Source organism: Pongo pygmaeus, chromosome 21 (assembly GCF_028885625.2).
Source record: "Pongo pygmaeus isolate AG05252 chromosome 21, NHGRI_mPonPyg2-v2.0_pri, whole genome shotgun sequence".
Taxonomy (NCBI): domain Eukaryota; kingdom Metazoa; phylum Chordata; class Mammalia; order Primates; family Hominidae; genus Pongo; species Pongo pygmaeus.
Genome location: NC_072394.2, coordinates 31,203,024 through 31,220,806, shown reverse-complemented (window position 1 = coordinate 31,220,806; position 17,783 = coordinate 31,203,024). Strand labels below are relative to the sequence as shown.

The 17,783-nt window shown below is 42.0% G+C and overlaps 1 protein-coding gene across 2 annotated transcripts in view; it reads right to left on the bottom strand.

Moving 5' to 3' along the window:
- Positions 1-9,041: 9,041 nt before the first annotated feature.
- Positions 9,042-17,783, bottom strand: part of SNRPB (small nuclear ribonucleoprotein polypeptides B and B1) — a 9,348-nt gene continuing 606 nt past the window's right edge. The window contains exons 2-7 of one of the 2 annotated variants that reach the window (XM_054466671.2): positions 14,959-15,110; positions 13,056-13,167; positions 11,147-11,299; positions 10,493-10,631; positions 10,039-10,164; positions 9,042-9,342 (exon numbers count right to left, since the gene is read on the bottom strand). In XM_054466671.2, coding sequence (XP_054322646.1) covers positions 9,332-9,342; positions 10,039-10,164; positions 10,493-10,631; positions 11,147-11,299; positions 13,056-13,167; positions 14,959-15,110 — 693 coding nt within the window. In that variant the 3' untranslated portion in view covers positions 9,042-9,331. The remainder of the gene's footprint in view (positions 9,343-10,038; positions 10,165-10,492; positions 10,632-11,146; positions 11,300-13,055; positions 13,168-14,958; positions 15,111-17,783) is intronic. The other variant, XM_054466670.2, reaches the window with a different exon arrangement.

Genomic DNA, 17,783 nt, shown 5'->3' with positions numbered 1-17,783 from the left:
TTGACAGGACTCTCCCTGTTTACTTTTCTCCATAGCAATTATTACCATTTGACATCGTTTATTTACATGTTTATTCTTTACTATCCATCTCCCCTTTCTAGAATGTAAACTATCAAGACAGGGAATTCTTCTATTTTGTTCCCTCTTATACCCAGGAGAGTTGAACAGAACAGTACCTAGCACATAGTAGGCATTTCAATATGCTTTGGATTAATGAGTGCATTATAGTAAACTGGAAGCATACAGGAAGAGAAGGGAAAACCCCAGCCATAGTCTTATCACCTAGACACAACCACAGCTAACAAGATGGCAAATTTTCCTGTATGTTTTTCTCCATTAAGGAATTTTGCTTTTCTTTTTTTAAGACTAGTCAAGATCAGTAGTGAGAAGGGGGGGAAAAGTAGACCAAAGAATTCAATCTTTGACTGCGAACAATCAACGGAGATATATCACTACCTTCAGACTAGTCTATTTTTGCTTTCTTTTGTTTTTTAATTTTTATGGGGCTTGACATATACATTGAAATATATTTATATCAAAAATGTGCAGCTCACTGAATTTTTTCCACAAACTGAACCCACCCGGGGAACCAGCCCTCAGATCAAGAAATAGAACATTATCAGCACCCTGGAAGCTCCATTTGTGCCCCTTCCAGGGTAACCATTATCCTAAATTGTAGAAGCAAAGATGAGTTTTTGTACTTTATATAAGTGGAATGACATAGTACATACACTTTTGTGTTTGGCCTTTGGCTTCTGTCATTGACATTTTGTATAGTATATTCATTCATATCGCTGTGTGTTATTGTGGATCTTTTGTGCTCTTTGATGTGTAATATTCCATTTTTGGAAACACTATAATTTGTCCATTATACAATGCTGTTTGGGCAGTTCCCAGTTTGGAGCTATTATGAATAGAGTTGCTACACATATTCTTGTACCTGTTTTTTCGTGAACACATGTCAGTATTTCTGTTGGGTATGTATCTAGGAATGGAATTGCTGGATCACAGGATATGCATATGTTCAGCTTTACCAACCAATCCTTCCCCCAAGGATATAATCTTTCCTTCATGTCAACTAGTATTTGCTGACATAACCTACATGAAGCATTGTGTGTGGGCTTCAATACGAGGCATCACTCCCTCAAACCCTTTTGGACCTGCTAGGGAGCCTGCCCTGCTGTTCCCAGACAGCCTCATGATGTCAGTCTTTTCATGCCTCTTGGTACATGTGTAGAATCCTCCGTGGCAGATGACCAACCACAGTTGGATGGAGAGGGAGGGTCAATGCCACCCTCCGGTGAGGCAACTACAAGACACACCCCCATTCTATCGCTGAGGAAACTGGAGCTCAGAAAAGTTATTTATCATTCATTCATTCATTCATTCATTCAACAATATGTATTGTGGGCACGGAGCAGTAGGAACAACATAGACAAATTCCCTGCCCTCATTAGAGTAGGGGAAGTAGTTCACAGAAAAATACTGCTTTTTAACTACATAAAAACATAATTAGCCTCCTTTATAACTAAACATATACAATTAAAACAAGGAGTTTTTTAATCAGATTGAACAAGATCTAGCAAAATAACAATACACTGTATTGGCAAGTATGTTGGGAACAGGCATCGGTATACACTGTTATTAATAGCATAGAATAATACAACTAGAGGGCTATCTGTTTGGCATATCTACCAATACTTATTGTATTTTATTTATTTATTTAGAGATGGACTCTTACTCTGCTCTGTCACCCAGGCTGGAGTGCAGTGGCACAATCTCAGCTCACTGCAACCTCCGCCTCCTGGGTTCAAGTGATTCTCCTGCCTCAGCCTCCTGGGTAGTTGAGATTACAGGCATGTGCCACCATGCCTGGCTAATTTTTGTGTTTTTAGTAGAGATGGGGTTTTGCCATTTTGGCCAGGCTGGTCTCGACCTCAAGTGATCCGCCCACCTCAGCCTCCCAAAGTGCGGGGATTACAGGTGTGAGCCACTGCACCAGACCCTCTACCAATACTTTAAATGTAACCCCAGTGCCCTCGCTCCTCAGAATTCTACTTTTACCAATTTAAATACAAAGGTATGGCTACACGGCTAAAGAGGGACAGGGCCTGACACTTCCTTCTCTCCTTAAATAAAATGTATTTTATTTCTATATAGGTCTCAGTAGAAAATGGGGACAATACAGAAAATGAGAAAAAAATGTAAGTCACGATCCCAGCACCCATGCTAAGGCTGAGCCCACGCATTTGCGGCTCCCTTCCTCCCTGTAAAGCAATGCTGCCCCCTTGTGGATTTGATGGGTTTTTTTAAAAAACACATTATTTCACACATTTTTTTAATGCAAATAATTTTAACTAGGTAAGGCACTTAATGGTTCAATATTTATTTATTTATTTATTTTGAGATGGAATTTCGCGGTCTCGGCTCACTGCAACCTCCGCCTCCCGGGTTCAAGCAATTATCCTGCCTCAGCCTCCTGAGTAGATGGGATTGCAGGCATGCGCCACCACACCCAGCTAATTTAGTATTTTTAGTAGAGACAGGGTTTCTCCATGTTGGTCAGGCTGGTCTCGAACTCCCGACCTCAGGTGATCCGCCCGCCTCGGCCTCCCAAAGTGCTGGGATTACAGGCGTGAGCCACCTGCACCAGGCTTAATATTTGAAAGGTTCTAAATGATATTCAGTGAAAATTCTCCCTTCCTTTTCTATCCCTCTCAAACCAGGTTCCTTTCCTCACAGGCAACCAAACTGGCCAATTCGTTATATACAGACTTCCAGAGATAGGTCAAGCACACACCTCGGTTCAATAAATGACAGTTTCCTTCTTTCCAGCCCCTGCCTTTGAATCGTGATTGTTGCTCCTAAAAACTTAGAAACGCCAAATAAAAAATACTTTTATGCAAATTATGCAGCACTGCCTGATTTACAGTTATGAAAAATCAAAAACAATATGAATTCCCAAAATAAGAGCAATGCCCAAGTTAGATTACACCCACTAGTAATCATTAAGACTTGTGTAACAACATGAAAAATGTCTATCACAAGTTTTTTGTTTTTTTTTTAAAGACAACATACAAAACAGGACATAGGTAATTTAAAAGTAAAAACAAGCCTGGGCAATAAAGTGAGACCCTGTGTCTACCAAAAAAAAAGAAAAAAAAAAAAGAGAAAGGAAAGAAAAGGGAAGGGAAGGGAAAAGGGAAAAGAAGAGGAGGGGAGGAAGGGAAGGGGAGAGGAGAGAGAGGAAAGAAAAGGAAAGGGGAAAGGAAGGAAGGATGGAAGGAAGGAGTCGGGGAGGGAGTTAGGAAGGATTAGCTGGGCATTGGTGGAGTGTGCCTGTAGTCCCAGCTACTCTGGAGGCTGAGGCAGGAGAATGGCTTAAGCCCAGTAGTTCAAGGCTGCAATGAGCTAAGATTGCACCACTGCACTACAGCCTGGGTGACAGAGTGAGAGACTCTGTCTCTTTAAAAAAAAAAAAAAAAAAAAAAAGTCAAAACTTTTCCTTAAAAAGAATGTAACAATATAACAACGATGTACCATTTTTCAGCTGTCAAACTAGAAAAGTGTGTTTCTTAATGAGAATCATTAATTCTGAGGAGCATGTTGTAAAAAGTGTAGTTGTGACCGATTTGTAACAGGGCAAACTGACTCAAGCTTTTATTATAGCCTTTGACTCAGAAATTCCATTTTTAATTATTTAAAAATAGAACAATCTTTACAAAAATATGGTCATTACATTATTTGTTGGTGAAAAAAACTAAGCTAAATGTTCAACTACAGAGGATTGGTTAAGTGTTTCATTTAATGAGATACTAAAATCATAATGTTTGCAAAGATTGAGGATATGTTTTTGATGTTTTGATGTTAAGAGAAATAGATAGTTGAGCATATAGTAAGATGATGAAACCCAACAAATAGACAAAAAGCTAGCATTGAATATTTGGGGGGCTGGGACACAGTATTTTATTTCTACAATCATTCTTTAATGAGCATGTTTAAGTACATTTTTTTAAAAAAACAGAATACATGAACTATGGAATAGCATGCCTGTGGGCCTGACCAAGCAGAATACAATTTTTTTTTAATAGTCTTGCTCTGTCACCCAGGCTGGAGTGCACTGACACGATCTTGGCTCACTGCAACCCTCCCTCCCAGGTTCAAGCGATTCTCGTGCCTCAGCCTTCTGAGTAGCTGGGATTACAGGTCTGTACCATCATGCCTGGCTAATTTTTGTATTTTTAGTACAGACAGGGTTTCACCATGTTGGCCAGGCTGGTCTCAAACTCCTGGCCTCAAGTGATCCACCCACCTCAGCCTCCCAAAGTGCTGAGATTACAGGCGTGGCCACCGTTCCTGGCCAGAATACAAATTTAAGTTCAACAGCAAACCTAGTTCCTTTACTCTCTTACTTAGCCCTCGCAGCCACAGACCAATTTACTGACGTGAACTGAGGTTATAGATGCTTACTATGAAAACTGGAATACAGTCCACATAGGTGAGAGCATATTCAAATTCTCCATCCAAACTTCTTTCACCACCAGAGACTTGGGAGCTACCTTAATGATACAATGGTCAGAATACCCAGATGTCTGATTACAGACTTTTCCTTTTGTTCTTTCTCTTTGTCAGTGATTCTCAAAAGCCAGAGTGCCTAAGATTTTTCTATGAAGGGTTGTATACACAGAACCATATATGCTGTACTTCAAGACAGTTTGAGTAGATTTTCAAGAGTAGTTTTGAGGATACAGAATTTTTACTGTGCTAACCATTAGCCAACGTGTGACTATATTTTTTTTCCTTTGTGTGATTATCCTTACTATTCACATAATAAAAATAAGAGTACTGCCCGGGCGCAGTGGCTCACACCTGCAATCCCAGCATTTTGGGAGGCCGAGGCAGGCGGACCACCTGAGGTCAGGAGTTTGAGGCCAGCCTGGCCAACATGGCGAAACCCTGTCTCTACTAAAAATATAAAAATTAGTCAGGCGTTGCAGTGCATGCCTGTAGTCCCAGCTATTCGGGAGGCTGAGGCAGGAAGCCGAGGTTGCAGTGAGCCGAGATCACGCCACTGCACTCCAGCCTGGGCGACAGAGCGAGACTCTGTCTCAAAAAAAGGAAAAAAAAAAAAGACTACTGCCTTTTAGCTCAGGCTGGGAGTATAAAACCCTTTTGGATCACACCTGTCAGGGAAGTGGGCAGCTAGCTGGCTTTGCAGTTTGTGCTGCTCAGGGTACCTGTGACACTGAGCCAACCACTGGCTCTACCAAAAGCTGACACCAAACTCACCTCCCTGATGTCCTTATTCTAATAAACCTGGAACAACTTCATCTTTGCTCAGCCTTTTCCTCCACTGGGAATATCCTTTCCACAACAAAAAGCCTTAGTAAACTTTTTCTGTGAAGAAATTTTTTTTTTTTGAGATGAAATTCACATAGCAACAATTAACCATTTTAATTTAACAATTACAACTCAATAACTTTAGTGTATTCACAAGGTTGTGAAACCACCAGCTCTCACCCTATAAAAGTATCCTATTCCCATTAAGTAGGCACTCCATTTTCTGCTGCTCCCACCCCTGGAAACCTCTAATCTGCTGTCTCTACAGATTTGTCTATTATGGGTAGCAAATATCCATATAAAAGCAATTATATAATAGGTGATCTTTCGTGTCTGGCTTTTTTCACACTACACAATGTTTTCAAGGTTTATCTACATGGTAACATGTATCAATATTTCTTTCTTTTCAGCTCTATTATATTCCACTGTATGTATTGTGAAAGTTGTCAGAACCAAAATGGAGTCACTTGTACTCTTTTAAAAAATCCTGACAAAGCCCAAAAAGGCTACGAAGGGAAGATTCTGATGCATAAATGATAACAAAAACTATTACAAAAGACTGTAAAAACACAACCTTGCACAAAGGCCATTGCAACCTTATATACACACAAAAATATTTCTGCAAGGACTTCTGCCCAGCCACTGCTTGTCCAACCTCAGACTAGTGCCACCAGGACTTATTATTAATCCTTGGAGATAAGGAGTTATCCCAAGACAATTACATAATCCTTGTTTTTCCTTTTAATCTGTCTTCCTTTACCTCCCTGAATACGCATAGTATGGCACATGGACTCCCACTGCAATGCCCTATTCATGAATAGATATCATTCTTTTACAGCCTCTGTTTATTTAGGTTGACAGTATATACCACAATTTGTTTATCCATTATATGTTGAATATTTTGGGTTGTTTCCACCTTTGGGCTGTTATGAATAATTCTGCTATAAACACTTGTATACAAGTTTCTGTGTATCAAACTACCTTTGCAAAAGTGACAGTAAGAGAAATCTGACATGGCTGACTCCATCTTGCTTTTGAACTCACAGGCCTACATCTTGGTAGAATTCAGGCCCCTCTCATCCTCCTAACTTGAGGGCCTTTCACTAGTTTTAAAAGGGCAGTTTAGCTTTTGGGAAGAGCTCATCAAATCTCATTGTTGATGAGTTTTTATACAGCTTTATCTCCAGCCACCTCTACTCCAGGAGTCTGGTGGGTGGGAGTGAAAGTTCCAACCCTCTCATCACTTGGTCTTTCTGGTGGCTGGCCCCATCCTGAGGCTAGCTAGGGGTCCCATTCTAAGTCATGAACTCACGTATTATCCCATTACACAGGAAATTCCAAGTGTTTTTTAGGTGCTGTGATAGGAACCAGGAAAAAAGGCTAAATATATTTCATATTATTACCACAGATAAATATACCTAGGAGTGGAATTGCCATATGGTAATTCTGTTTAGCTTTCAGGAACTGCCACTGTTTTCCATAGGGGCTACACCATTTTACTTTCTCACCAGCAATGCAGGAGGGTTCCTGTTTCTCCACATCCTCACCAAGAGTTATTTTTTTTCATAAATGAGCCATCCTTGTGGTTATGAACCGGCATCTCATTGTAGTTTTGATTTGCATTTCTTTAATAACCAATGATGTTGAACCAGTTTTCATGTGCTTTTTGGCCATTTGTGTATCTTCTTTGGGTAAATATCTGTTCAATTCCTTTTTTGAAAAGGATTATCTTTTTTATTAAGAATTCTTTTTATAGTTCAAATAGCAAACTATAGGTATCAAACTATCACATCGTTTGCAAAAATATTCTCCCCCTCTCTAAGTTGTTTTTTCATTCTTCACCATTCTTGGATGTACAAGTTTTTAATTTTGATGAAGTCCCATTTACATATTTTTTCTTCTGTTGCTTGTTTTCAATGTCCAATCCAATAATCCATTGCCAAATTCAAGATGATGAGGACTTACTCATTTTCTTCTAATAGATCTAGCTCTTACAGATTGTTTATCAGGTAATTTTGAGTTAATGAGTGATAAATGAAGGCATATGAGGTAGAGTTCCAACTTCATTCTTTTACATGTGGTTATCCAGTTGTCCCAGCACCATCTGAAAAGACTACTCTTTTCCCAATAGATGGTTTTGGTACCACTGCAGAAAATCAATTGACCATTTATGTAAGGGTTTATTTCTGTACTCTCATCTATCCATTGTCTATCTTTATGCCAGATGCAGTTTTGATTACAATTTTGTAAGTTTTGTGAGACTTCTAATGTGATCAAGATTGTTTTGGCTATTTGGGGCCTTTTGTAGCTTCATATATATGAGGATTAGCTTCTCCATTTCTGCAATGACCACTGGAATTATTATAGGGATTACGTTGAATGTTTGGAGACTATTATTTGCTACTACAATAGTAAGTCTGGATCCATGAACATGTTGTCTTTCCTCATCTACTTAGTTTTCTTTCAGGATTTGTAGTTTTCACCTTGGTTTGATTGATTGCTAGGTATTCTGGTATTGCTTGCTTTGACTCTTAGGTATTCTTTTGGTTGCTATCCTAACTGGAATTCTTTTCCATTTCCTTTTCAGATTGTTTGTTGGTGGTGCATGGAATAGTTTTTATGTGATCTTGTACCCTAAAACGTTGCTGAATTCATTCATTAGCTCTAGTAGCTATCTTGTTGATGGGGTTTTCTATATACAGGATATCTTCTACAGAGATAGTTTTACCTCTTCCTTTCCAATTCCAATTCTTCTTTTTCTTGCCTAATCATTCTGGCTAGAACTTCCAGTACAATGTTGCAAGTGGCCAAAGTGGGAACCCTTGTCTTGTTCCTAATCATAAGGGTAAAGCTTTCAGTCTTTCACTATTATGTTAGCTGTGTTTCGTAAATCCCTTAATCTTGTTTAAAAATTGCCTTCTGAGCTGGGTGCAGTGACTCATGCCTGCAATCCCAGGCAGAGGCAGGATACCTTGAGGCCAGAAGTTTTGAGACCAGCCTGGGTAACACAGTGAGACCCCACCATCTCTTTAAAAAAAAAAAAAAAAATTCCCTTCTATTCCTAATTTGCTGGGTGTATTTATCATCAAAGGTTGTTGAAATCTTCTCGAATGTTTTTTCTGCATCTGTTGAGAAGATCCTATGGCTTTTCTTTTTCTTCCATTAATGTGGTAAGTGCCGCTGATTGCATTCATGATTATCTTCCCCCTACACAGTAACTTTAGAACAGTGTTCACCTTATTTTTGTACGCTTAGAGCTTGATGCACTAAGTACTAGAGTGCTGCTCAGTGAACACAGGCTTTGGGTGGAAGAAATCATGAAGATACCACAACTCAAAAGTTACATTAGGTTATATGTTATGTGTGTGACCCTGGCAGAAAGTTATGCCAAAATTGTTCCTATCCCAGCAGAATTTTCATTTTTAGCATTTGCTTCATGGAGGAGCTATCTAGGTAAGTGCCTTCCCAAGAGGATATTATGGGTACTGATTTCAACAAAACTGATCTTTGAATTTGATAAGTGAAAATGTTCAACTTTGTAATTATCTTAGTGTATGAGGGTGTACAGATGCAAACGGGTAGTAAAATATTTTATAGGGAAGAAGCTAAGATCAGGGTTTTTTCCAAGGCAACCCTTCTTGACTCTTTCAAGCACCCAATATATCAAAGATTTTTCTAAAAATAAAGATACATAGGTGCAATTATAATGTTCTCTTAAGAGTTTATTATAAACCAGTTTCACAGGCCACAAGGAAATAAAAGGACTATGTACAGCCTTACGGGAAACAGGCAGGGAGCTGAGGAGGGCCAAGATGAGTCTAGGGCCTTGGTGGGCGCATTCCCGGGGGAGGGGGCCCTGTAAGGGAAACCAGACAATCCCATGAGACTCCGCGAACAACAGCATAAGAAACAAACAGGTCTGTGGTAACGTGGCCCTGAGGAATCGAGCCCACGCCTCTGCGGAGCTACTTCCATACTCTGTGGCCAAGGGTCAAAGAAGGCCTGAAGTAAGAGTAAGAAGTTTAGTCAGTGCCTGATCTGCAACTTGAATCCCCAACCCTGCCCCAGCCTCCCACGCCCTGCAGTAATCGAGTGAGGAGAGGGGTATACATGGCATATGTGCTAACTAGGGACTACTCTGAGGCTGACTGGGTTCCTATGTCTATAAAAACCCATAGAGGAATAACCCAGACTAGAGAAACAGGGGTCACCAAGTTTGCCCATGGGTTATCTTATGCGGAAAGAACACTGGGCTTGGAGTCCAAACTCTCTGGGGGCCTATTTTCTCATCCATGTGGGGACTGATCTCAGAACTTCTCCAACTGAAGTTAAAGAGAAATCCATAATAGTATAGCAAAGCCCAGAGCCCCCTCTTAATTACTAGGCACTGTCAAACCAAAGAGCATAAGACAATCTCGTAACTTTTGTTAGGGATCCTCAGAATGCATTATTTCATAGTGTCCTGAGGCCGCTGCCTTAGATACTGAGAAACACCCTGGGTGCAGGACTGTTCTAACTGTTCTAAGAGGGAAGGTAAGCCCAAATTAAGAAATGTTCCCTTTTCTCTTTCCTTTCTGGATTTCCCTAGATTTAAGGCTTGAAAGCCCATGGGATATGGTCTAAATGCAATCTTCCCTCCATTTCCTGTCCCACTAGGCTCTAGGGAAAGAAGCCAAAGTCACCACTGCAGGCACTTACCTCGCATCCCAGGGGGAGGAGGCCGCATTCCCGGAGGGGGCATGCCCATTGGAGTCCCTCTTCCAGGGGGGATCCCCATTGGGGGACCCATAGGAGGCCTCATACCAGGAGGTGGGCCCATCATGCCTGCAAGAGAAAAGCCCCAAGAATATAGCTCAAGTGTCTATCTTGAAAAGGTAGCAAAAAAAACCACAAAGCTTTCCACCAAGTTCTGAGATAGATGGACCATTCCACCCTCTCAGCAGCTCCCAGAAAACTGACATTTGAGCCTAACACCTAGGGCTCCCAATGGCTCTTGTCCACCTAGTCTCATCAGTCAGCCACACTGGATCTCAGAGTAATCCTGCTTAATTATACAAACTCATTATCAGTTTCAGTCAAGGTTATATCTCATCATTAATCCAGCTAAGGCATCTTCTATCAATTAGCACTGGTCTCCTTATGGGCTCCTCACCTGGAGGGGGTGCTCCTCGGCCCATAGGTGGGGGAGGGCCCCCACGGCCAGGTGGGTACTGGGTTGGGGCCCCGGCAATACTGGCTGTGGCAGCAGCTGCAGCGGCTGCAACAGTACCTCTTCCTTGTGGGGTCATCACCTAAGAGGACATAAGAAGAAAGAGTTAGAAGAGTACAGTACAATGCAGCTCCCCACTCTCCTCTCCAACTTGGGGAAGGACAGCGGGAAATAAGACACCAAATCCCTTAATGCTATAACTCTCAGCACCAGACTTCCTATCCAAAACCACGTCGGGAAAGATCAAGCTTGAATGCCCACCTCCCATCTTCTAGACCTGAATGTAAGCATGTGCAATCCAAGTGAGAGAAGGCAACTGCATTTTCAAATATGACTCATGATTTCAATTGCTGTCATGGAAATATTTTCCTTAAATACAGTTGGCTAATTCGTCCATCTCTTTAATAGCATCAACATAATTTACAATGGCAAATTATCCTTTTCACTTGATTCTAGGGCCATGTATAAACCACAGTGAAACACTGATATTCTGACAACCATAGGTTGGTCACTCTGGACCCTTTTGAAACTATGGGCCCTCCACTTCATCCTTTATTTTAGCCACCAGGAGGTGGTACCCTTTCCCCAACTCCTCACCTGTTGGGATGGCCCGCCAACCCCACGGACTGGCCCAGCAAGTCCTGCAGGAGCCTGGGGCATGGGAACCCCAGCTGGGATTCCTCTGCCAGCAGCCCTGCCGATCCCTGGGCCCCCGGCAGCTCCAGCAAGTGGAACTCGAGCAATACCAGTCTGAAAAATAAACAAATATGCTCTGATGCCCAATGGCCTGAAGATCAGGTATACTTTAGAATATTATTGCCAAGAGAGCCCCTCAGATTTAGAGGGCATCGAAATAGCTTATAAATACTACCTCTCCATGTGTGCCAACACCATTCTTCCTCCATCCAAGACTATGAGTTATCCCTGAAGCAGGGTACAACTTAAGAGTAAGTCTAGAGAAACATGCCACAACTCAACCACCTATATGCACTCCTGTGAAAGTTAAACTAAGAGCAAAGGGCCAGGGTTCCACTCAGGGTTCAGCAGGCAAGGCATTAAAGGGACATGAGATCCATTCCCAGCTGATTCTAATCCGCTAGGTGACAATGGGCAAATAATCCCACAATCCCAGGCTGAGTTGTCTTATCTGCAAATGACATGGTTATGGTACAACTGGTTGTGATCACAAAGGTTTACGATGGGTTATGTTAGACCAGCCAATTCTACTGGAAGTAGGTACTAAGAGATTTGAATATGTACATGGACTTTGAACCAAGATATGCTAACATCCCTTGCAGACATTTTTAACTGGAAAAGGCAGAAACATAAAAATCTCCAAAAAAGAAAATGACTAGAATAAACTACTCTGTACTCACTTGAGAAAATCTTTCAGTCATTAACTTGACTTTAAAAGTGTAGAGCAACTAGAAAAATGTTAACATTAAGTAAAAACACAGAATAACATAATATATGCCTACTATGTGTTAAGTACAAAAAAATCCAAATATATGTGGATTTTTAAAAAGTTAAAAGGATTATTCTCTTTTGATTAAAATAATGTCTTGGCAGGGCATGGTGGCTCATGCCTGTAATCCCAGCATTTTGGGAGGCCAAGGTGGGCAGGTTACGAGGTCAAGAGATCAAGACCATCCTGGTATATGGTCTAACCTGGTAAAACCCTGTCTCTACTAAAAATACAAAGATTAGCTGGGTGTGGTGACTCACACCTGTAATCCCAGCTACTCGGGAGGCTGAGGCAGGAGAATCGCTTGAACCCGGGAGGCAGAGGTTGCAGTGAGCCAAGATCGTGCCACTGCACTCCAGCCTGGCGAGAGAGCAAGACTCCGTCTAAAAATCTAAAAAAAAAAAACCTTTCAAATGAAAAAGGGAAAGGGAAAACAAATTTGACTAGGTCTCTAAAGCCTGCTCTATTTCTATGTGTAGCTTGGTGTTTACAGAATCAAGATTGTCTGAGATCAAATGTCAGTTTCACCACTTAGTAGCTATGGCACCTTGGGCAAGTTACTAAGCCCTGGTTTATTCTATTTATAAGATGAGAATTTATCTCTAAAGAGATCTAAAGGATCAAATAAAATACTCAAGTGGTTGGTGCAAGGCATATTCTCAGTAACTATGAACTATAATTGTACAAAACAAAATACACACATATCCTATTGTTTCGGAGTTACAACTTTTTAAGGTCCACCTAGGCTTTGTCGTCACATTAAGAACTGACCCAGATGGCTTCAGGTGCTTCCTCCACTGACTCATTATGTACGTCAACTGAGAAACAGGTAGAGCTTTAAAGTCAGAGATACCCAAATTCTAGTTCCCCTTTTCCACTTCTTTCTTGCAGGGTAACCTCTTTAAGATTTCATTTATTATCTGAAAAAGGGGGCAAAATCCAGAGGATGCCTGTGAGAACTGCAATGAAACAGAATCTAACACAGAGCCTGGCTCACAGTAGGGCCTCCCTTCCTCCACAAGGCTTCCTGCTCTGACTTACATCTTTGGGAGGAGGTCCCTCTACTGTCATTGAGACCAGATTCTCCCCTCGCAGCAGCACCAGACCGAGGACTCGCTTCTCTTCCCTTTCTGCTTGTTTGGAGTTCTTTGGCCTAAAGAGAGGTTTAGAAGGAACAAAAAAAGTGTTAGAGGTGGGTAAAGTTCACCTGCCTAGTGGCCTCCAAGATTTGCTTATACTGCATCTCCTAACAAACAGTACACAAACTTTCCCAAGATAGCCCTCCTGGATAGTCTCTGCAGGCTGAACACATAACCTCTTAGGTGGCTATCTACCTGTTTCCTACCATGCCAAGAGGACACACTGACAAAGAGATAGGACAAGGTCACCAAAGCCCAGCCCGGGCCCAAATGCTATTCCACAGCAACTGTGAAGGCCCTTCCCTCAGCCAAGTCTTCTTTCTTAGGACACTATTCCCTCCCTTCAGCTTGAGGTCTTGCCAACATCAGGAGGCTGCCTAAACAATTCCAGTCAAATGACTCCCATCCACCTCACTTACGTGCAGTGTCCTTCTAATATCAATTCAACCTCACAGGCCTATAATTCTGCCCCTCATCTTACATCAGAAATAGGAGAAGGCATAGAAGGAAAAGGTTAAGAGAAATTTCACATACACAGAAATTGAAATTTCATATCTGTTCCTCAAAAGCACAAAAACAGAAACCCCCAAAAAGCAACAACCAGAAAAAGATGAACAAAATACAAATGTGAAGTAGGAAAAATAACTGCAACAGGATAGGAAAGTGGGGAAAAAAGCTAAAGCTAGATCCTAAAAATAAAGGGGAAAAAATAGCCTGATTTAAAAAAAGAACTCAAAAGATTTTGTTTCGGTATTTTACAGTATATTAACTGGTTGTCTGTGGATGGAGAGTTTTTCCCTTTTTCGGCTCACATTTTCTTATTTTTTAAAATAATAACCATGTATTGTCCTTTCATAATTAGAAAAAAAACGCTTCTGGGTATTTTAGTTTCTATTCATAGACTTCTTTGTATTTTCAAAAATATTTTCCAATAAACATTTTTTATTATCAGGAGGGAACTTTGGAGTAGCTCCACGCTCATCTGTTGGCCCCTCTCTAATATGTACCTGGCACCCAGGCATCCCTACCACATTTTTAAACTATACTTCTTGACCTTGGGTCACAGAAGAAATCAGCCCCAAGGAGAATCAAAGGGAATTCAAAGTGAGTGACAGAATAATATGGACACTGCATATGACAAAAGAGCTGATGACCATGGAAGTCACATCATCTTTTTGTGCCTCAAGTAGCCTTGAATGCAAAACATGACGGGAAGCTAGATCATATCTTTTAATGGGCCAAAAAAGCTTAAGATCTGTGAGACTCAAGGCAAGGGAGTTAGCCAATAACTTATGGAATTGTAGCAAAGTAGAAAATATCTCCAATTGTTTGTATAAATGCCAACAAAAATCACTGGCCCCAAACCCACATGGGGAGCTGAGCACTTACCCTGAAGAGGGTCAGAGGCTTCTTAAAGCAGTTTCAGACCAGGCTGCATTGGGAGAGCCCTTTAGGCTACAGCTTTACAAATAGGCAATGAGGCCAGAAACTCAAGCTCTCCCCCCTCACACACCTGTGGGGAGAACATGAGAGCCCTTTACCCCAGTACCCAGGGGCACACAAAGTCAGAGAAACAAAAAGCCTAGCAGCCCTTCACAACTTGTACTTTGCTAGACCTAGACAGCAAGGCTTGCTGGACTGAAAAAGATTTCTTAGTGTTCAATGTCCCCATTTAAGTCTGCCCTCTAAAACTGGAGAATAAACAGAGAAGAACCAACTAGCTACATCACCACCTCTATTGCTTGGCCCACCCACTCAATCCATTCCCATCCTCCAGTCTCTGTCCCCCACAGTCCACTCCTCACTTGATCTTTCTGAACTCATCACAATCACAGAGGATCAAATTCATGTGCTTGTCAAAAGCTTTGAAGGTGCCAATGAAGATCCGGCCGTCCTGCAGGATGCACCTCATCCTGTAGTCAATATGCTGCAGCATCTTGCTGCTCTTGCCCACCGTCTGCAAGGAGAAATGGACAGGGATGAGACTCTGCTCTTTTGGACCCAAGCACCTCTGGCCCTCCCCAAAACTTCCCATGGCCTTCTTGTCCATGTGTCCAACTTTCTCAACAGATTCTTAGCTCAGTCTTCCACCCACAGCCCTTTCCTAGGAATTCTCCCATGCCACCCTGTTTTAGCCCTGACCTCTACCCAGTAATCTGCTATTCTCTCTTCCCTTAAAATCGGTCTTTCTCATATTATAATTGCTTTTCTCTATGTCATGTCAGTTGCAGGGATGAGAGTATAGGGTGTCCCCAAAATAATCCAATGCATACACACTAAAGCCATCTACCACTGTGCAGATTATAGGTATGTGACTCAAGTGCTATGGAATATTCAAATCTCATTAAAAAGACTGAGTAAAGGAAGAGCTAGAATAGGGCTGAAACTAAAAATCTAATCAACAAGAAACTTGTTATCAGGAAGGAGATCAGCTTCAAGGTGAAAAATGAAATCTACAAATCAAGAATTTGTTAGTGTGCCTCCAAGACTATATTTGGCAGAGGGAAACTTCTGATGGTTAGGGTACTAACCAGTTTGGACATATAATGGTCTTTAACCCAACAAACATTTCTGCTTTTGTAACCTGGGTTCCAATGTGCTAAAATAAAGAAGTGACTATATAGGTATCACTTTGTGAACTGTCAGGTACCCTAAGCAGTTGTATTTCTCTATAAACAAATCACCTGGCATGTGATCTGTATATCATCCTCCCATCAGTCTGACTGCTATACCCAAGTCCTAACCCACCAAGTGCCTTCTATGGACCTCTGTTCATCTCTGTGAGCTCAGACAACAAAGTTCTTTCTGAACCTGCAAATATGCAGATCAAAACCTTGACTCCATGGCCGGGCTCAGTGGCTCACTCCTGTAATCCCGGCGTTTTAGGAGGCCGAGGTGGGCAGAACACCTGAGGTCAGGAGTTCAAGACCAGCCTGGCTAACATGGCGAAGCCCCGTCTCTACTAAAATTACAAAAATTAGCCACATGTGGTAGCAGGCACCTGTAATCCCAGCTACTCGGGAGACTGAGGTGGAGGCTGCAGTGAGCTGAGATCATGCCACTGCACTCCAGCCTGGGTGATAGGGAAAGAACTCCATCTCAAAAAAACAAAAACAAAACTTGACTCCACACAAAGATACTGCAAGCCACCCTCAGGTTAGGTGGTTCAGTTTCCATTCAATGACCATTTTAACCAGCTTCTAACCACAAGGGATCTGAACCTTTAGGGCAACATTCACTGGTTCAACTGAACTAATGTTTACTGGGTGCTGTGTATCTGGCACTGTGATAAGCACAGTACATCTCATTTAATCCCCAAAATTGGGCCCATTATTATCCCTATTTTACAGATGAGGTCACTGAGGCTGGGACAGGTTAAGTAACTTGCCCAGTTTCACAACTGGGAAACTGTGTTGGAACCTAGACAAAATGAATCCAGCGCCTATTCCATCCTGGTAGGATATTCCAAACAATATCCTACCAGGTTTCCTGGTTTCCAGTCCCATCGAATATACATGCCAGAGCTAGAGCAATCTTTCTAAACACCACTAAGCTTATGTCATTTTGCTGGTTAAAATCCTTCAGTGGGCAGGGCGTGGTGGCTCATGGCTGTAATCCCAGCACTTTGGGAGGCCAAGGTGGGTGGATTAACTGAGGTCAGGAGTTTGAAACCAGCCTGGCCAACATGGTGAAACCCCGTCTCTACTAAAAATACAAAAAATTAGCCAAGTGTGGTGGCGGGTGCCTATAATCCCAGCTACTTGGGAGGCTGAGACAGGATAATTGCTTGAACCCGGGAGGCAGAGTTTGTAGTGAACCCTGATCGAGCCACTGCACTCCAGCCTGGGCAACAGAAGCAAAACTCCGTCTCAAAAAAATAAAAATAAATTAAATTAAATCCTTCAATGACATGCCTCACCACCACTGAGGTAAAATAACATGCAAGGCCTTTAGTAACTAGCCTCCTGCCAATCCTTCCCGTCTTCCCTACTTTCTTCCTTTCTCCTCCAGCAACTTTTTCTCAGTCAACAAACGCAGTAAAATCCAGTAACTTTTTAAATCTTGTTACCCTTCAGCCTTTGTTCCTTCAGTTCTCTGGGTCTGTAATATTCCCCCCATTTTCGCCGGGAACATTCTTGTTAATCTTTTAGGAATCTGCTCAGGAACCATCTGTTTGAGAAAACATTCTTACCCCGCCCTGCTGCCGTTACTTTTACCGAATGACCACACTGAATTATATTATGTCCCCAACTACCTCTGTGAAGGAAGCAAACATATTCCAGAGAGTAGCCCCAGCGCCTGAGAAGTCAGGCACAGGCAAACACAGAAACATGATGAACAACTGAGTGGAACTCTTCCTCCAAACATTCTCTATCACCCTCCTCCGCCCTCCTCTCCATCCAGTAGACCTAGCAAGACTCTAGCGTGGTCCACAAGCCCCTTCCACCCACTTCCGCAACTCTTTCTCAGACTCATAAACTTCCACAAGTCTGAGCCTTTTACCGGGTCCCCTTGCGGCTCCAGTGCCTGCTCCGAAGCCCGGGACATGTATTTATTCGGCAAAAGTTAACTTGGTGCCTACTGGGTCCCAGGAATTATGGCTACAGCGGTGTCGAAAGCCGTGGTTCTA